Here is a 21,792-nt window from a genome sequence, read left to right as displayed (position 1 = left end):
ATTAAAATTATAAACAGCAAAGTAATTTATTTTTAAAAGCATTTATGATTTTTTAAATGTATGTAATTTTAGTCTGTTGTTAAAATGGCATTACATTTTGTGATAAGCAATACGACTTGTTTAGGACTCGAAACTCAAACTTTAGGACTCGGCTAGACTTGGGTTTTGAGTGCAAAGACTTGAGACTTACTTGTGATTTGCTAAACAATGACTAGTTCACACCTAATAGTGAATGGGCTTATTAGTCTCCTTATCTATCACTTTATGGTTAATTGCTTACTGGAAATAAAGCATATGTATGTTTTACATTGTTAGTTTAGTTTTACTGTTCAAATTCTAATGAGCTTAAAAGGAAAATCTGCACACTTATTTGCACTTATCTTTATTATTATTATAATTATTGTTATTTAATTTAATTCTATGTTAAGTGGCTTCCTTTGTGTATATATATATATATATATATATATATAATTAGAGTTACAATGTATATATACATATATAAATTTGCATTTTTTGCCCTTTTTAACAATACTTCATTCAGTTGCTGCTCTCTTATTTGCTGCTGCAACAAAACAATTTCCCTCACAGGATTAATGAAGTATTTCTATTCTATTCTGTTCTAAACCTTACAAGACATAACTACAAAAGGTAAAACTACAGCCAAACGCTTGAGATTGTATGTAATTAACAGGCATCAAAAGAGGAATCGAGCAGTTTGGAGCCTCCACTGAATGGGAACTGATATCTGATCCTCATTCATACCACTGGAGGCTCCGTGCAGCTCCTGACAGAGCAGCTCTCACCATGTTATGTTTGAGGATTCTCTGGACCACAGGAGTGAACACTTCAATCACGACCATCGACCGCGGCCGCTCCCGACAGTGCTGCAACACACAGGAGCGCCCGTCAACAGGAAGCGCTTTTAAATGCTTACAACCATTATTCTTTACTACAGAAACCAAAGGCTTCACCTCACCTTACAGAAGAACTCACACAGGTCAGGTGGTGGGTGGTTGTTTTCCAGAAGAGGAGCGATGGCCTGAACACACACACACACACACACACACACACACACACACACACACACACACACACAGAAAGACGGATGAACATTTTCATATCCTCTCTTTTATTTATCCTGGCTGGAAGCCAGCAGTAGATCTGGGCTGTCAGGTGCAGGAGACTTTTAAATATAAGCTCAAAGGAGAGCGACAGACATCTCTCAACATTAAACTCTTCTGTTCTGCCCAGATACAGCCATGTGGACGTCAACAGAAACAACCACAAACACGCAAATACACAAGTTCAACATGAACAAATTCACCAGAATCTGTATTTTTCTTCAGTTTAAAGATCAAAACAACAGGAGGCTTCACTCCAGCAAGTCAATGATTAACTTCAGTCTGACATCGAATATCAATTTATCATACTCACCACAATAATGTTCTCATGATCCTGAGTGCTGAGATTAGAGTTCTGCAGGAAGATAAAGAGGAGAAAAATGATTAATGGTGAGCGTGGAGGAACATTAAAAAGTGGAATTTTAGTTTATGGTCAATATTAGGATTAGTCTTTTGTTTAGGTCAGAATAAGAGTTACAATCATTTATAGTTGACAGGGAGGTTCCTGCTTTATACTTAGGATGCACAACAAAATCTGCAAATCATTGTTACTGGTCAATATCTGATTTAAAATGCACAGTCATAATTGCTAGAAATGCTTCTTCTTATTTTGCACAATGAACGAATGAATATTACATACATCTGCTGGTGCAACATCACAAAAAGAGTATGCATAATATAATGTTAATTCCACTACAGACGATACTCGATGATCACTAAAATTAGGTGAGGAAAAAATGTGGATATATCGACCTGTACAATAACTCACCTCTGTCTGTGCTTTAAACTCCGGTCTTAGCTCCATGTCACTCTGCACTGCTGACTTTATTTATATTTATATTTATTCAGATACTGTTCCGCACTTTACACATGTATATATGTATATATGTACAGTCTCTTAGTTTTTTTTAGGTTTTTTTAAGCATATTCCTTTATATTCTATTAATAATGTGTGCTCTTTATTCTCTGTTCTTACTGTATGGCGCTGCTACATCCCAATTTCTCAGTTTTGAGATCAATAAAGTACATCTATCTATCTATCTATCTATCTATATCGGTATCTGTTATCGGCCAAATGAGTTGTTATATATCGGATACCCTAAGAAAAAAAATTCCAATATTGTGCATCCTAATAAGTCATTAAAAAATGTTTAACATTTGCTGCTTTTTGCGTCTCTCTGTTCTATACAATTGTGTGTGTATATATATGTACAGTATATATAGATAGATCAATATAGATATAGATATAGATATATATAGTTTGTATGTTGTTTTTTATGATTTGGATTGGGTTTGTAATAGATAAATAAATAAATAAGGATGAAAGTGACAATAGAAAAGGAAAGATTTAAGGACTTTTCTTGGCTTTTGTGATAATTCTAGGTTTTTAAGACGTTTCTTTTATTTTAGGATGTTAGGGGCTCAGTGAGGACCTGTGTTAGGGGGATGTGGTGGATCCTCCACTGGCACTTTTTTTGATAAACTAGCTCTAATATTATGTTTTTTGCACTCTGGCACCTTATGTATACTAAAAGTGCATGAAGGATTCACAGTGCAAATCACCTGATTTTTATTGTGAATTAGAAAGTTTAGGGGGGGCAAGCAGTACCATACCGGGGACCAAATTTGGCAGTAATCTAGGGGAAGGTCCTCAAAGGTAACATATGCATTAATGTGTGTGTGTGTCTGTGTGTGTGTGTGTGTGTGTGTGTGTGTGTGTGTGTGTTTGTCTACCTCAGCCAGCAGGGTGGAGATGATGTGCAGAGGAGCCTGGTGGATGGACTCGTCCTGCAGCGGTGAGGTCAGAGCCATGTCCACGAGCGCCCTGATCTCCTTCAGCACCACGTCCCAGCGACTCGGGTTGTTCAGGACCTTACGGTACTTGTAAATCTTTTTCTGTCAGAAACACAACGCGACACACCCCAAAGTGACGACCAAAACATTAGAAATAATGTTCTGCTCCCGCATTGTGTTGTGAAAGCAGTCACTCCTCTGATATCATTAAGAAATACTTTTCAAAAGTGTGTGTTTGTTCTTGGCTCGTTTCATGTCACCGCTTCTCAAATGCTTGCTGTGTTAATATGAAACATTTATCTTCAAAATGGTGGAGTGAAAGCTCATAAACAGGAAGTGTTTGTGAAGAATCAGGGCGGTGTAAAGTCTACCAGTCGTGATGCTTTTGTTTACACGGGCAGTGCTTTCTAAGTAACAGCTTGAGATCGTTGCTCAAGAAACTGTGTTGAGTGAGAAGGAAATTAAACACAGAAAAAAAAGTAAACCATAGGAAGTAACTGTGAGCTCTGCCGCTCTGAACTGCTTCAGGCATACTTCCTTGTATAGCTTTATTTAGCTCAGCGAGCACAGCATGACTGTGGCACTGACAGGTTTAGAGGTCGGATCCTCATAAAGTCTGTAAAGTGCTTTAAAATGACGCGAGACTGAAGATTCGTAACACAACAAAAAGCCTTCTCTGATGTTTAACATCATCAGTCTACAGTGAACTGCAATATGTGTGGTAATCTTTAAAGAGTTTTGAAAAATAAGGAATGATAAAGCTAACCTACAGGTGTGTGTGTGTGTGTGTGTGTGTGGGGGGGGTGCTGCTTTAATGCGCGTGATGAAACATTAATTAATAGTTAACGACAAACAGAAACCTTACCTTCCACTGCAGGGAGTGAAACCACTGGTCCCTTAAGTAGCTGTTTGCAGCCTGTAGCAACACGCACACACGCACACACACACACACACACACACACACACACACACACACACACACACACACACACACACGCACACACAAATGATTTGTTAAATGTGATCCCAGAGACAACAAGCGCACAGATAACAATTTTGTGTCATTTGCTCGGGGCCACTCAGTCGATAACATCCTGAAAGAGGAAACAAAGATTTTTGCAACTGTGTGCAAAAGGTAAAATGTTCACTTTTTGTAAGTCATCATTCAATCAGCATTTTCGGTAGCCTCCACCTCTAGTTAGGTTTGGCTACTCACACACTAATGTTACTTTATCTGCTGTGACTTGTTAGTCATGAAAAAAATAAGAGTTTTTTGGAGTTTTTGCCATAGAAATAAATAAAGTCAACAGACATTGTACAGGAGAATATCATTCACATTAACAATGTATTATTATAAATTGTACTAATAATATTTTTTATTAACAATCAGACATTATTTTATTTGTTTATTTATTTTATCTGAGGTGTCTTTGAGAATGTGGAGTTCACTGTGCTGTTAAGTTAAAAAAAATCAATAAAATCTCTTTAAAAAACAAACAATGACTCCATGTGTAATATGAAAGTGGCTGCACAAAGTCATGAATGAATCAAGAATTAGAGACTACCACCTGACTATCCACTCCCCCCCAGCTCCATGCAGCATTTTTTTGTCTTTTAGCCCTTTGTTTTGGGGGGTTACACCATAGACATTAAAAAATAATGAACATAGCCACCGTGACATCACCCTTTGTTTGTGGATTCCCATTTCAGCTGTTGCCATCTTGGATTTTTGGAGTCAGAAGTGACCATATTTGGATGAGCAGTTGGAGTTAACCCTTGCACCAGCTTCTGGCTGGGTTAGCACTGTGCATCTGGCGTACAGCTCTGGTTAACTGTGATCAGAGGCGTGATTAAGGAGAAGCCTGGTGTGACACGGGCTACTGCTGAAATATCATTGGCTGCCCCAGGTGCCACTACATTATGATTGGCTTTCTGCGTAGTCTGTTTGAAATGTATACAAGTAAACTGAATTTTTGTTTACAGGTGCAAATCAGTCTTAAACCTGAGAGGCAATAATGTGTCCAGCCTGACTAATTTTACATACAAATATATTGATACAGTTGTTAAAAAGTTTGTTAACACAGGCTATTTATTTAGATAATTTGTCTTTATACTGACTATTGTACTATTAACTTTTGAAAGAAACAATCTGTTAAATAAATTATGGAAGCTTTATTTTACATTTGTGTGGTGCCACTCTGTTGTGTTGTGATTGGTCAATCTATCAATCTTTTAATCTAAACTATAAACAAAATATAAGACACTGTGACGATAGTAATTAACTAATTTGTAGTGGAGATAAAAATGGTAAATTAAAGTTGTGCCGATGCATGTGCCTGCAGCACCATTCATACTTAATGCAAACACTGCAAAAGTCAGTGACCCACTTGGGCCATACCGGTAAAAAAAAAAAAAAAAAAGTCTGAACATGCCGCTGACTGTGAAAATGCTAATTTATGTTACACCACGGTAACAACTTGTCCACAAGCAGCACCCGCAATTTACGTCATTTGACGATGTTTTGCTTAAATAAGATGAGATTCACACAGAGGAGGAGAAGCAAGATTTTTTTTTTAAAAAAAGGTCAAAATAATGGACTGACGTCTTTTTAAAATAAACTTCTAACTTCTCTGACATCACCAGATAGCGCACATTGTAACAAAAATGACAACAACTGCAGGGAGACTTTAAAAATGATCTTTGTCTTCAAAGCAATTACACTCCCACTCTTCCCGTCTGCTTCCAGTGTGTTTGCACTTTTTTTACTACCTGTCCCAGTGTTTGTTAACAGTAAAATAATTGATCGCCAGCAAAACAAAGCGTAATGACTCTGAGGTGGGACCCGCGTAGGTGCGGTTTGTATTGGAGTGGGAATGGAACATGTTAGACTGATATGGAGGAACACTGTGTTCAGCACAGTGAGGAGTTTCCAGCGAGATAGTGGATAAAGATTCAGAGAGAGTTTAACTGTTTTGGGATGATACTCTTACAGGAGACTAAAATTGTGTGAGAATATACTGAAACTAGTCTTACCACTAATGAGGGACTAACTGAGGATCTGCGGAGTCACTTTTGTCCCTAAATGGTGAAAACTAACTGACCTCAATAACTCACCCTTAAAAAATGAGTAAAAAGCTCCCGCTGACTCTGCTGAAGGTTCCTGCAGCTTAAGGAGAGGCAGATTTAAGACTTTTTAACACTTTTTTTTAATGCACTTCAGAATTTAGTTTAAGACCAAAGCACTAATCGTCAAAATTGAAGATGCACTTTTTTATGTGTCCCAAATGGTTATTGTGACATAAAATATGCCTTTTGTGACATGATTTTTTCAGTGAAAAACATCCTGAGGGCAGCAGAGGCAGTCGATATTTTTAAACTCAACCTCAAGACCTAACTTTTTAATTTGAACATTATTTGTTTGTTGACTATTTATATATTTTAGTCTGGTTTACAGTTTTAGTACTTTTTTTTATCATTTTATTTTTTATATATTTATTTATTTTACTCTCTGTTTTTATCCTTAATTTACCTCTTTTTTTACAGTTTGCATATTTTCCCAGCCCGTCATCTAGTTTTTTATTTATTTTTATTGCTATTATTTTGTTATTTATTCATCCTTTTATCTGCTTCCTTATTTATTTACGTTTTCATCTTTTATCTGTTGGTTTTATCCTGCATCTGGTGTTTCCTCTCTTATTGTAGCGTTTCCTCAGTTCCCGGTTTTTATGCGTACTATTTTTTGTGTTTTTTATTGACATGCGTGTGCGTGTGTGTGGATGTGTATGTGCATGTTTTGGGGGGTGGGTGTAGTTTTGGTTTTATTGTCCAAAGCACTTTGTGTTACAGTTCATCTGTATGAAAAGTGCTATATAGTCTGATTAATTGATTGATGGAAGACAATAAACATATTATATTATCACAAAATTATCTATTTGGTTTCTATTTGGAACAGATGTGGGATATATTTGGCATTTCTGCCCGTTTTTTTTTGGCAATTTTGTGTTTCTCAATCTGCATGTCACATTTCACTGCTTAGATTTTCATCATGATGAGTTAAAGAAAAGGAATGAATTTAATTATTTAACAAAAAAAAGATTAAAAAAATCATAAAATTCTACTTTTTATGTCTGCACATTAATGTTAGTCAATTTAATACCATTTAAGGCCTTGTTTTTGGATTAATGAAGTTAATGGATGTTAAGACTTTTTTTTAAGGATCCTCAGGAACCATGCTCTGCTGTAAAAATGTCAAATTCATTATTACTTGCGTAAATGCAAACTCCAAATAATCGTGACTTTTTGAATAAAATATGTTTTTGCAAGTGATGCAGCAATTCAGATAGGAATCCATGATGAGGACCTCCATTCATCAAATTTATAATGACGGGAAACAACAGCATAATGTTCCCTTAATAATTTAATCACATCCATCAGTGTTTTTTTATTGCCATCTCATCATACCCATATATCTATATAGTTTGTGTGGAAGAGCAGTTAGTTGCCATAACCAAATTACAGTGTCAATTGTGCCTGGGGGTTTGCAGTTTTCTTCCTGTTTAGATCTCTAATCCTCTACTGATCTTAGTTTTCCGTGACGTTTAAATACTTTTCTTATTTTTCATGGTTTTCTTTTCAAAAGCTGGGAAACTACATCAGCTTTTCCAGTTAACGACACTGTAAAATCTCACAAGTTGATCTTTTATGAAAATAATCTTGGACTGTCTCTATAAAAGAAAGTAAACTTCACCAAAAATCTTAATGTACAAGTGTTAAGTTTAATAGAAATGTAGCTATATTTACTTAATTTTGTGAAGTTGTTGAAACTTAAAAATGACAAGTGAAATTACATTGTTTTTTCGAAGTTTTAGCAACTTCAGTAAACCAAATTAATCTGAATTAACCTCATCACATCACAATCATCACAATAATCATCACAAAAAGGATTTTTCTAGTGATGATGTTCGGAGACCTGCGAGTTCTTTTTTTTTTTTTGTTTTGTTTTTTAAAAACATGTTTAATAATATACAAATATGATGTATGCAACCAGAAAAATACAGATATATAGCACAGTATACCTAGTTCAGTGAAGTCACTAAAACTTCCTATCAATGAAGCTAAAATTATAAATAGTAATTTTTAATAATTTATAATAATGTAAATTAAGATTAATAGTTATATTTACTTATCCTGGAAACGTGCTTAAGTAAAGTTTTCAATGCAATCGGTAAAATCAAGTTGTCACAATTTACAGTGCACATGTGCAGGAAGCCCTGACTAATCTTGGTTTGTGGACAAAAACCAGCTGAGCTTTTCCTCCGAAGCACAAACCAAATCTGGCAGCGCTCCAAACAGCTGGCAGCAGGCGTAAGCAAACACAACCGAGGAGGTGGGTATACACTGTTGACCTGCACCACCCATAATGGGTTGAATTGTGAATCAGAGGTAATTGGGCTAATGGGTAACAGTACCAAATGTGCTCACCGAATGCCTGTGGTTAATGTGGAGATGATTTTTTCCCAGGAATCCAGCCCAGTCTCTCAGAGTTCAGCGGGTATAAAGTGTCCCGTACAGGCTCTGAGGCTAAAACGTTACAGCAGGGACACTCAGCTTACTTTGCTTGGGGGCCACTTTTGCAAAATGACGGGGGGCCAGGGGCCAGTCGCAGCAGCCCCATACGTGTTTCTAGGATTTTAGCATGTTTCAAGGACTTTAGGACATATCGATGATTTGAGGACATTTCAAGGCTTGCAGGACATTCCTGGGATTTTAGGACATTTCTATGACTTTAGGGCATTTTTAGGATTTTAGGACATTGCTATAATTTAGGGCATTTCTATGATTTTAGGATGTTTCTGGGATTTTACAACATTTCTATGATTTTGGACAATTCTATGATTTTAGGACGTTTCAAGGATTGTAGTACGTTTCTGGGATTTTAGGACATTTCTATGATTTTGGACATTTCTATGATTTTTGGATGTTTCTTAGACTTTAGGACATTTCTATGATTTTAGGACATTTCTATGATTTTAGGACGTTTCTGGGATTTTACGACATTTCTATGATTTTGGACATTTCTATGATTTTTGGATGTTTCTTAGATTTTAGGACATTTCTATGATTTTAGGACATTTCTATGATTTAGGACAATTGTATGATTTTCGGACATTTCTATGATTTTAGGACATTTCTATGATTTAGGACAATTGTATGATTTTAGGACATTTCTATGATTTTAGGACATTTCTATGATTTAGGACAATTGTATGATTTGAGGATGTTTCACGAATGTTAGAATGTTTCTCGGATTTTATGACACTTCTAGGATTTTTGGACATTTTTTGGATTTTAGGGCGTTTCTGGGATTTTAGGATGTTTCACGCATTTCTAGAAGTTTAGGACATTTCTTAAATTTTAGGACATTTCTGGGACTGTAGGACATTTCTAGGACTTTAAGACATTTCTCTGATTTTAGAGCATTGGTAAGATTTTAGTACATTTCTGGGATCGTAGAATGTTTTAGGGATTTTAGTTTTATGTATTCTGCAACCTTACATACAAAAAGGTACAAAACCAATTCCCAGTAGGAATCTTTTTTTTTTTTTTACTGTGAATTAGAAAATGGTTGCAGATTTAACTGTGTACTATTATCATGGGACATTAATATCAACCAAATTCACCACAAATACTTGTGTAAAAATAAATCCCATCAGGGGAGCAATCAGGACCAAAGTTCCCACTGCACTGATAGCTTCCAGATGTCAGTCTTAGCATTTATCACAGGACAATAACCAAATAGTTATCTGCTCAGTTATCAGCCAGCGCTCTACTTTGTCCCCAGATATTTTATCTGTTTAGACAAGTGGGTTTAGAACAGTGAAAGTCAACTTACGGCCTGCAGGCCGAATAGCAACTTTTTCGTGGCCATTGTTTCAGGGATGTTATCAAAAACCCATTCAAGTAACCCACTGACTTTGAGACGAGGGAACCAGGAGCGCAAACATGCTAACTCATTTCTGGGCTTTGGGACTTAATGCAACCTGATCTGGTTTTGTGCATTTTTATTATTTTTCTGCACTTTGTGCTGTGCTTGGGTCAAATATGCAACCTTTTTATTTATTTCAAAAGTGAAATAATAAACATTGTTATATTTCCACCACATTAAATAACTTCTTTTTTTATTTGTGATTATCAAAAGTTAAAAAAAATGTTTTATTCAGGATGTTAAAAATGAATAGCCAGTCTACATTTCCTGGTTTTAAATTCTGGCCCAACTGTATTTGCAGCTGAGTAGCCCTGCCATAAAGCATCATTTGATTAAAAAAATAAAATGAGTATATGATAAGTGAATATAAGTGATAAGTATAAATAAGTGTTGAGTAAGCAACACTAAGAAATTGTGGTATTCGATATGTTTGATCATGCAGAGCTATGAGCATGATTAAGCTGATTCTACAAAAGTATTTTTTGTTCCCTGCCCATCCCTGAAATCAAACTGCCTCACATGAATCCTTTTATTGTTTCACCAAACTGATTCAACCGATTAGATTGAAATAATGACCCTTACAACCCTTATCAACATATGATTTCTAACCATTTATATGACAAACAGGTATTACTGTATGGAAACAGCTGTTAACCCTTTGAAACCTGAGCAAATGGCTTGATGTCTTAAAAAAAAAAAAGAATAGCAACCAAAGAAGAAATCACCACAAAATTAGCAAGAAATTAGTGAAAATTAGATAGTTTGATAGACAATAGTTAGTTGTTGTTTTTTAAAAAAATCATATTATTTATTATTTCCTTTTTCCCTGGACATTTTTCCCTAGCTTAAAAAAAAGAAGTTTCTAACTCTAAATATACTAATTTCTTGCAATTTGTGGAACAAAAGGAGAAATTACTCAAAAATTAGCAAGAAATTAGTAAAAATGGTTCAAGTAAATTACCTGAAAAATTGTAAAGAACCCCCCCCCCAAAAAAAATCAATACAAAAAAGGGAAAAGAAAGAAATCAAGGAATAAAAATAATAACAAATAATTCTGTAATCATTTCAAATCTGGAATTGTTTTGTTTTTTTTTTAACATGTTTTTTTCCCTAGCTTTATTCCTAACTTTAGTGATTTTTGTCATTTGTGGAGCATTTCTTCCCAAGTTGCTAATTGTCTTTTTTTCCCAAAATGCTTTTGAAAGAAATTGCACTGATGTGCTCAGAGTTCAAAGGTTAAAATACATGCGAAAGGCATCTGATTTCACTCCAGGTTGCAAAGGATTGAAGCTAGCCTACAAAAATGTCAAGTAAGTTTGCATTCTTGCTTCATTTTCACTAGTTTATTTCAGCTTTTCCAACCTGCACTCAGCCACTGGCTTATTTTCAAGAAGGCAGAAGACTCGTGCATTACCTGCAGCAGGACGGTGCCACCAGGGAAGCTGAGCTGGACACAGTACTTTGGAGCATTGTCCCATGAAAGGAGCTGCAGGTCCTCTATAGAGCTGTAGGACAATGATGTTTCCATGTAACCGGTGGGCTGGAGAAGAGAAGAGAGAAAGGGAGAGGATATTAGTCTGCCACCGTCAAACATTTGTACAGTACATACTGTATATTTAAACAGAGCCGGGGGAGAAAAAGGCATTTATTTTTACTGGCAGTTGGCTGGAAAGACAAAAAGAAACCTATCCTGGGCTAACCTGCCTTGGGTAAACACAAACCAAACAAAACCTCTAAATGCAGCAGAATGGCAAACGCTGCTAAAGAGTACACAGAGTAATCTTTATCAGCTGTGGTTACATTTGATGTAGTTCCAACTGAATAGTCATTGAATGCTGAAACAAAGTGGAAAATCAATTTAGCAAAAGCCATTAATCACGGAAACACACAAACACCACAGAAAGACATTGTCCGTGTAGCTTTGAGTCAACAGAGAAAAAGCGAGCGCGGCGTGATGGCGCAGCTCTGATCCTGGTCTCATCATTGTGGGAGCTGGAAGCAGATGCAACTGAGTAACAGGCCACAACCTGTTTGCTCGTCTCAAAATGATTACAGAAACACTGACAAATTACCACAAGTTTCCGGACTCAGGAACAGAAGAGTCTTTAGAGAGAAAAAGGGGGGGCCGAAAAAAAGAATCTAAACAGATAAAAATAACGAGACAGAGCGAAAGCCACGAGGAAACTGAGCCTGTATGTCTTTAAAACCCTCAGGAGAAGAGCTGAAGAGAAAAGTTAAGTGCCACAGTGAGTCTATAATAAGACATGTGTTTGTCAGTAATGCAGAAATGGCAGTAAATGAATCACCAGTTCATTTCCCAGACATTAGCGTCACTGAATGACTTAGTACCAATTATTGTTGATGGGAGACTAACTGTATATCCACACAAATGGGCCCTGCAGACGTCATCTGCAGGGGCTTTTTGCTGCACCCTAATTGGGCTTTCTGGCATTTATCAGCATTTTTTTTTCCTTATACTTTTCATTTTTAGTATCGGGAGGACAAGGAAAAAAACCACAAGATACGCAAGAGTACACTGAGCACACTGAGCAACAGTTTTTAGTAAACAGACTCAGAAAAACACACTCCCTGTATGTAGGATTTATCCAAATGTTAACATTTGACCATTTATATCCCTATTGCCTGCCTTAAGAGTTTTTTAGTCAGGCTTTTAATGAACTTTATTTATCTATTGACTTTTTATTTATACATTTTAGTCTATTTCACAGTTTTACTACTTCCTATATCATTTTATGATTTTTAAAATATTGATCTATTATTTAACTTACTTACTTCTTATTTACAGCTTAAGTATTTTACTTATTTATCTTTTTTATTACTATTATAATTTTATTTATTTGTTTATTTGGATCTTTTTCACTAATTTTATTTTACTTCTGGTGTTTCCTCACTTATGGTAGTGTTTCCTCAGTTCCTGTTTTTTTTTGTGTGTGTTTTTTATTGACATGCTTATCGACATTTCAAAAAGTTTTGCACAAATTCATAATGCCTCATTAATGTCTAATGATCTTTTCCAAACCATAACCAATTGGTTTTTGAGCCTAACCACATCTTAACCATGGCTACATGATAATGTGCAAATGTAACGTTTCCATGGCTTGCTAAAATGTTTTCCTGGTGCTGATAATTTATACTTCGCCAAGTTTAGACAAGAGCAACCCGACTAAAAACGGAAAAGTTTTCCTTTTGCGTTTTTTTAAAAAAAAAAATCACAATCTTTGTTTACACGGATCCGCAAAAACAACCAAAAACGCTGTAGTATGCATGCCAGGCCAGTAGTAAGCACACGAGAACACACATGTGCAGTGTAACCGTGTGGTGCTGTTCTTACTGGGTCCGTGCAGTGCCAGTTTACACAGCAACAAAAGGGGTTACATTTTTTTTTTTTTTTTTAATTACAAAAGTTTGCGTTTTCAGGCCCCCGAAATGCTATCATGTGAACGAAAGACTGTGAACGTTTCATGCAATATGAATAAGCTGTTTCAGTGAAACCTATCAGTTCCACAGTAAATGCGTCGCCCGTAAAACATGATCAAAAATGTATCAGGGGTAGAAATCCAAATAATTACTATTGTTATAATGATAATGAATGAAGTGGGACTGTCAGGCTGAAGTCAGTGTCTCAGTGAAAGAGGCCTCCACTGCCTCCCCGCTGCTTCTTCTGCTGCTGCTGCTGCTTTCAGACAGATAAACAGCCTGTCTCATGCTCTCTCTCTCACATACACACACACACACACACACACACACACACAGAGTCAGTCCCGGCTCTGCTCAACACAAACACAAACGGTTGCTTCAGCACTGGCGTCTCTCTGCAGTGGAGTCGAGCAGACAGGTGGTTCTCTTTATTTGCATCCATCTCACTCTCGTGCAGCGCCCCCCCTCCTCTCCCGTTACTGACGAACAAACACACTATTCCTTTGTTTACACCTCCCTCTGCCGCTTATAAAGCAAGCTGGCTCCTCTGTCTTACCCCCCCCACACACACACACACACACACACACACACACACACACACACACACACAGACACACACACACACACACACACACACACACACACACACACACACACACACACACACACACACACACACAGACAGAAACAGTATGCATACAGGATTTTCATTACAGACGACGTCCATGGCAAATATTGGTTCTGGGCGAGATGTCTAATTTCCTTGGAAGAGTAAACGTCGTCCCTGCTCTCTGTCTGTCTTTCTGTCTGCTCGCACACTGCCAAATAGCGTTTTACATCAACTTGGAGCCCGAGTTGGACGCACATGCCGCACTAATAAGACAAACTGCCAAATAAAGAGCGGAATATGAAATTGTGTGCTGAGGGAGGAGATAAATGCTGTTTTTGCAGAGGCACAGCAGAATGGAGACAAACAGAAGGGACTTCAATTTTCTGATAACCAGACGAGGTTACCATAGATACTCCATCCTGCACAAGAGCATGCAGTGATTGCCTGCCTCTGTCTACTGCTATCTCTCTTTCCCTCCGACTCCGTCTCTCCTTCTTTCTACCCGACTCTGTTTTCCTGCTCCCGGTCTTTTCTTTTTCTCTCTTTTCTCTCATACTGTCTCTTTCTGTTCTCCTTTGATCATGGAGGAGGGTTGGAGGAGGCTACGACTCCTCTTGTCTCCTCTCCTCACTGCTGCGTTACCATAGAAACAAGGGGATGGAGATGTATGTTATGTTTGTTTTCTTTGTTTCCAGGGAGAAGCAGACAGGGAGCAAGGAAATAAGAAAGACAGAAAGACAAAAAGACAAAAAGACAAAAAAGAAAGAAAGACTAAGGGGACATTATTAACCCTTAGGGCCCGCTTTAATATTACACACGCTCATATTGCTCTGCACAAAAAATGTGCTTTTCAAAATCAAGCTTTAAAATATTAAACATTAATATTAATGATGAATGAGTGAATGAATCTGCTTTCACTGAGTTAATTTTTTCAACGAACATTAGTCCATACAAAAAGAATAAATATTTTAAGATTAAACAAAAAGGCATGAAGAGCTCCTAAAACGTGCCAAACAGTCCCTAAGGGTTAAGAACACATGGAACGAAACTCCATCTCACTGACGGCGAAATTTAGATGTATTTAATTTAGTTGTGATGTCAGTTAAACTATCGTGGCCCTGAGGGTCAAAACAGTACATTACAATGTTATTTTGTTTTCTGAAATGTTTTGTTTTGGGAAATGTTATCTCGTTTTATGAAATGTTGTGTTTTGGGAAATGTTATTTTGTTTTCTGAAGTGTAGCGTTTTGACCCTCGGGGCCGTAGTGAACGCCTGAAATTTAATGTCAGTCTAAAGCCAGCGTCAATTTGACATAGAATATTGATGACGTTGATAATTTGTTGGTTTTAGGTTGTGTTGTTGAGTTGCCAAAAACCTAACTTCATCCAAAAATCTCATGCCAACATCATCTTGACGAAGAATAACGGCATTTAATTGTATTTGTGTTTTAATTGTGTTTTAATTGTATTTTTCAAAGCATTAACTTCTATTAATTTTTGAATAGCGAGAAAATAAACCTCAAAAGCTTGAAATTTGCTTTTGATAAACAATCCGCCACTGTGACTGTAAACTAACTTTTATACCGTATCGATATGAAATGAAACCAGTAGTAGAAGTGGAGTAAACCACTGACAGTACTGCAGTGATTTAAATAGTGCTGAACACAATGTTGAAAAGTTACAGGGTAAAACTGATGATGGTATGTTTTTTTATTATTATCTTAGCCATTACCATGACAAGAAGCAAACCAACAATGAATGCTTCCTACAATTATTACAGTAATTATTGTCTGTGTATCAAAGCCTGATATTTCTTCTTCCTCAGAGCTCCATTGTTGTCCAAAAACACTTAAAAATAAAAATATAAGCTGCTCCTGAAATGGGTGACGTGTTCCTTCATTAACATGAATTCACACTGCAGTGTGATTCAATCTCACATACGCCATGATGCTACCACAAGTACTTACGACAGAGCTTTTTAAGACCATAAACATGCAAACCATCAAAAAAAATAGTGCATACAAAAGAAAAAGAATAAAGACAAAAAAAGAAACAGTCAAATCCAATGTTCAAAAAGGAGTGGGAAGAAGTCTAAACTTATCTGATCCCACCCCGTCTCCATTGCTCAGTTAACTAATAAATCAACTAACGCTTCCTTACTTAAATAACGTAACTCATGAATACGAAAAATAAACATTTACGAATAGTCCCTAACAAATGCACAATTTCCTCCTGTTTTGCTAAAAATGTACTGAGCCTTTTAAAAGAGTTAACTGTTAGTGATGTTTGTGAAGATTTAACTGTTTATCTGTGTCCTCATCGGGGAGTTAGACAAACTTTCAATATAAAAAATACAGATGTGACATTGTAACGCGTGACACGCATGTAAATGCCACTGATCAACAACCGATATCGGCTCCTGATATGTTGTGTTCACGGTGCACTGAAGGTCAGGAAAGTAAACCAACTTTGCCTGTGGTGACTCAAAGCAGGAAACACATCAACAGACACAGAGAACAGAAGAAAGGTAATTAACTTCCTTTCCTTTTTTCACTCTCTTTTCCTCTACTTCTATTCTCCTTTCTTTAAGTGATGTTGATTTCCCTCTTCCATTTTCTTTACCATCTCTGCTCCCTCCTTTCCTTCTCTTTGAGATGGTTTAAAACTGAGAAAATTAGCTAGATTTTTTTTTTTCAAAAACATGGGAAGAAATGAGCCACTTGACAAGAAATGACCCAAAAAATTAGCAAAATATTAATAAAAAGTTACAAAAAAATTATCTGAAAATTAGCAAAAAAATAAATTTAATTTAAAATATATTTATAATATATGAAATAAAGAAAAGTGCTAAAATAATAATAATAATAATAATATTTTCTGCATCATAATTTTAAATATAATTCTAATCATAAATATAGTTTTCTTGATATTTGTGGGGGCACAAATCTGAGATACAGAGATCTTAAAATTTGGATAACACAGCATGTGACCAAAACAATTTTAAAAAAAAAAGCAAACAATAAGACAAAATTACAGATAAACCAATAAACCAGTAAAAGTAAAAACACACCCAAGTTAAAACCAATAAAATAAAATATTATTTCAAAATAAAATAAAATAACCATTTTTTTTAAAAAGATGGTGGTGATAAAACAGCAGAGATACGCAACACACAATAAGCACCCATGAACACGAGCAAACTATGTGACAAAGCAGGATGTTACATATGTACTGTTACATATTGCTATGGTTACATATGTTACCATAGCAACCAAGACAGAGACATTGTGGACAGTGAGTCAACTTTGGTTCATATGAAACCTCCGTGGTCTCCTGCAGCCTCTGTTTGCTCGCGTCCCACAGAGTGACAACGGCAAGCGTCCTGTTGAAGACAGATAGCGAGTGGATAAGAGGGCATTTGAGTGCACATTTCTTCCTGTTCCCGTCATCGATCAAACAATATCATTTCACATCCTGTGTTTGCTGGTTTCATATTTACCAATAATCACACAACAGTAGTTCCCAAACAAAAGGACATTCGGATCTGAAGGGTGACGAGATGATACGATAGCTGTGTTTGTTCAAAGACCCTCGCTTTGACCAACATAAACATGTCATATACTCTGCTTAGGGATACACACACACACACACACACACACACACACACACCGCGGAAGTCATGTGGGACTGCTGGACTCGTGTGTGACGTCGCCGCACATTAAAGGGTCACTTCCCTGTACGATAAGCTGCTCTACTTCTCCATTTGCTTAGGAACAACCAAATTGCTGCTCGTAAACTTGGGAGGACGAAAACACACTGCTGACCTGCAGAGCGCCGTCACGGGGTCACGCAGGGCGTCCCAGAGGAGAGGAGAGCGAGCGCTGTTGAGTAAGCTGTTTGGTGATGCAGCTCTGTGGTTTGTCAGTGCTACTTTCTGTGACAACACACTTCCAAGAAACTTTTCGAGTCGAAAATTAAAGCGTTTAATTACAGCTCCTACAAGTTACGACCATGTCTGTTATCGAGACACAAACACAACAGTTACACAAATGTGAGTGCAACTTTTTAACACTCCTGGGGGTTTTTTGCCTCTAAAATGTAAGAATGTATTGCTTTTTAAAGCTCTGTCTTATTTTCATGGCCAGATAAACACACAGTAGGGCCCTAAGACTGAGACTTGAATGGCCTCCATCCATTTTTTGTTAAATGCACCATGCAAATTTTGACAAAGGGCTCCTCTACAAGACACATAAAGTACATGAAACAACCTAAAGGCACATGCTGGAATTTTTCATCTCTCGTAGCACTACAGAGCAGCTCACATCATACACAAGACAAACAATTTAGCAGTAAAGCACTGTGAAAAACTAGCCGATTACTAAGAAATGATTTCTTGGTTATATGATTAGTAAACAGTTTCTCAATTGTTGAAGCAACTTTTCAAGTAAAACTTATTTTTTTACTTCTAAAATGTAAAAAAATTTTACTTTTTGATGCTATAAGACAGCTAAAAACACAAGACCCAACTTAAAGGCAAATATTGGATTTTTTTCATTTTAATTGATTTTTTAAAAATATTCTTGTAGTGCTATAGAGCAATGTTTTTAAAAGTCACTCCCTGTTTTATTTTTATTTTGTGCATATGCACAAGACAGGAACCATAATATACCCAGGAAATGGTTTCATGCTGTTACACTCATAAATATCATAGCACTGCATGTTGATATTATTAGACATTCAATGAAATTTTGTCATATGAATTTTTGAGTTATGGCCAAAATTATGTTTTGCAAACAAAAGATAGTGATAAGAAAGACTTGGAGCTAGCAAACACAGATGTAAACAATGTTTCAAATTCTTCCAAAAATGGTGTCAATCAATCAAAAGAAGAAGGAAATTAAAGCAACACATTCATTACGCCCCAAAGATACAAACGTTAACAAAATTGTTGTTTAGAAAAAACGTCAAAGGTATACATCACAAAAAAATGTCACAAAAGACATTAATTAGGCTCAAATGACGTGTGATGGGAATGTGTCATTGTAGTTGAGGATTAAATAATCATTTGATCATATCATGCACTGATAAGATTAAAAATGAACAATGGAACAATGATGATTACATTAATAATTCACTACACTCCTCAATACAACAGACAAACCCAGGTAAACACTACTGAATGCGGTGCTATAAATACAGCCAGTCAAACAACAAGTTTTTAAAAATCTTAAAATATAAAAATAAATCCTGGAAAGATGGCTCCTTTAGGATTTTGGATACCAAAGTTTTGTTTAAAGTCTTTGTTATTCTTTCTATCGGACAGATAATGGAATTTGGTCAATACATGCCTTTAAAGCTTGATAAGTTAAATATTACAAGGCCTTTGATTTAAAACAAGGAATTAATGGAATGTGGACAAATGAGTCAATACTTGTAACTGTAGCGAATGAGATCAGCATGTAAACACATGACGACGGTGGCAAAACCACAGCGACAAAACAGCAAAAACAACAATTCAAAAAAAATAACCATGCCCAGAAATGGCACCATTGTAAAACAGACACAACCAAACATCGCTAAAAAAAACAATCACAATGACAAACAAAAACCACAGCAACAAGAAGAAAAAAAGACCAGTGACAAAAAAAACAACATTGATACAGAGGGTGTAACAGGAGCAGCTCCTGAAGGCCCAGTCCACTGCTCATACACTGAGTGTAACAGCTGGAAAATGTAAGTAGCTGCACGATTAGATCCAAATATAATGTTAGTCCAAACAAAACTATAAATCAGTCAAGTTGCGAGGAACCTTGCATGTGCCGCTCTGATTATCAAGGGAGGTTACATTTGGAAATAAGCCGAAACATTGTGCTGCTGCGAGCCGTGGTTTTACACTGTAGCAGCAGGTCAACGTTCACTACTGTGACACGTGGCAGACATGCACAAACACAAAGTGAAGCACACGCCTAAATATCTTTCTATGCTCAGTTAGTTAAATAAAAACGGCTAACCACAGGGCTCTAGTTTTAGTCATATAAAAAACTATAACAGACACACATCAATCTGCAGCTGCTCTGCAGGGAAGATACGCAACAGGAGTTTCACAAATGTTACGCGCAAAGATACTGAGGAGTAAGTCCTAAGGTGTTTAGCATTTACATGTTATCGTAGACTAATTCTGCATTTTAAAAATTCAGCCTTAGTTTGACTGGAGTTCTGGGACACATTATATTTTAATATAAAAAAATCAATAGAGTAATTCTTATTTTGCACAACTTATTGTCAGCCTAAGAGGGCGGCTTACAAAAAGAACCCTTTTTTTCTAAATTAGAGTCTGATTTGAACAGTCTGACATTTAAAGGGTGGCTTTTCAAAGTTAGGCCCCGGTTTCACATCTCATTGTGGTCTGGCGAGGCCACAGATGAATGAGTTTAGGACGTCATTTCAAGGAGGCTACGTCGCTGACGGTTCTCTTTTTCAATAAGAGCCACTGAACAACTAATCCGAACACACACTCCGATTTCTAAACAGCATGGAAACTCATTCGGGAGCTACAAACTGCTCTGAAGACACTTTCTGAACATATTTATGCAGCTAGTGTTAACTTTAGTAACAGTGGCCATGTTTACCAAGGCCTTTATTTGAAACAGCCTGAAATAAAACAGCCTTTATTGCTAATTTTTCTTGTATTTTTATACATTTATTTTGTATTTCCTGATTTTCTCCAGTTCAATTTATTGAAGCGGCACTCTGCTCTTAATGCTAAATATTTAGAATAATGTACAGTACACATCATTCATTTGTCCGCCTGAGAGCTCGGTTTGTTTACGTGACACTGGGCGCTCCCGCAGCGTCACACGAATATGGCGTTCAGAAGATTCTAGTGCAGTGTCCGAAATCTCGTCAGGTTATTCCCCATATTTCACTGTTTCTTACACGCTACACAGAGAATCGTGAGTGAGTGAGCGAATAGTTTTGAGCACAGCTCTTGTGTCCGTGGTGACTGCGGGCGAACAAAAATGAGGACAATCTGTGGTTCGTGCAACAGCCCTTGAGTCTGCGTAAATTTTGTCTGGCAAATGAGCAGGGAGATCTGGGCGCTGACAAGATGGACAGAAGTTTTCAGGTCTTTCACACATACTACACCCATTGTTATGAAACAAAGCTGGTTGGAAAACTGGCAAAGTGTCGCTTTTGGCTTCTGACAACAAAACTCAATGCCTCCTGCACAGATATTAACCAAAAACAAAACAGATTTAGGAAGTTTCATTGACAGCAGCTAACCACAGATCTGAAAAAAAAGAAAAAAGCAAAGTAAAAAATATGGCAACTATTCTAAATAGGCACTAAAGCTGTGGGATCGTTATCGTAAATTCTCCCAAACCGCTGACTAGTCCGGTATGTAGAGCTGAATCTTTGAACAGCAAACGCGGTCTCTGCTAATGACTAATATCGAAGCCCCCATCGAAGGTAATGAAAGGATAGTTTTAAAATGCAGCCAAAGGAGACCAGACTGCATGTTTTAAATGTGTCACATCAGATGAGCTCTCGGTTCCCATGATCTAGTTCTGGTTCCCACATGCAGGCTGAGCATCATTTAACCTCACCTCGACTGTCTTTCACCGCATCGGCCTCTTATTACCAACTCAACCTTCCTCCACCCTGCTTTCTCTACGTCTTTTTAACCATTTGAAACCTGGATCGACATTACTTCACTTGTGCTCCCTCAGACGCATTTCACAGGTATTTAAACCTTTGAACTCAAAGGAAATTGGTGCAATTTCTTTCAGATAACAATGTGAAAAGGCAATAAGGAACTTGGCATGAAGTCTCTCACAAACTAA

At 36.8% G+C, this 21,792-nt stretch overlaps 1 protein-coding gene across 1 annotated transcript in view; it reads right to left on the bottom strand.

Annotated features, from left to right (window-relative positions):
• Positions 1-21,792, bottom strand: part of cmip (c-Maf inducing protein) — a 58,157-nt gene that overhangs the window by 20,453 nt on the left and 15,912 nt on the right. Inside the window, exons 2-7 of the mRNA XM_042495532.2 lie at positions 11,315-11,440; positions 3,781-3,831; positions 2,856-3,017; positions 1,435-1,476; positions 977-1,039; positions 804-884 (exon numbers count right to left, since the gene is read on the bottom strand). Of these exons, the coding sequence (XP_042351466.1) occupies positions 804-884; positions 977-1,039; positions 1,435-1,476; positions 2,856-3,017; positions 3,781-3,831; positions 11,315-11,440 (525 nt within the window). The remainder of the gene's footprint in view (positions 1-803; positions 885-976; positions 1,040-1,434; positions 1,477-2,855; positions 3,018-3,780; positions 3,832-11,314; positions 11,441-21,792) is intronic.

The sequence above is a fragment of the Plectropomus leopardus genome, chromosome 7 (genome assembly GCF_026936395.1).
Source record: "Plectropomus leopardus strain MGB_pleo_1.0 chromosome 7, ASM2693639v1, whole genome shotgun sequence".
In the NCBI taxonomy this organism is placed as follows: domain Eukaryota; kingdom Metazoa; phylum Chordata; class Actinopteri; order Perciformes; family Serranidae; genus Plectropomus; species Plectropomus leopardus.
Note: the sequence above shows the minus strand (reverse complement) of the source record. Positions and strands in the feature narration are given on the sequence as shown.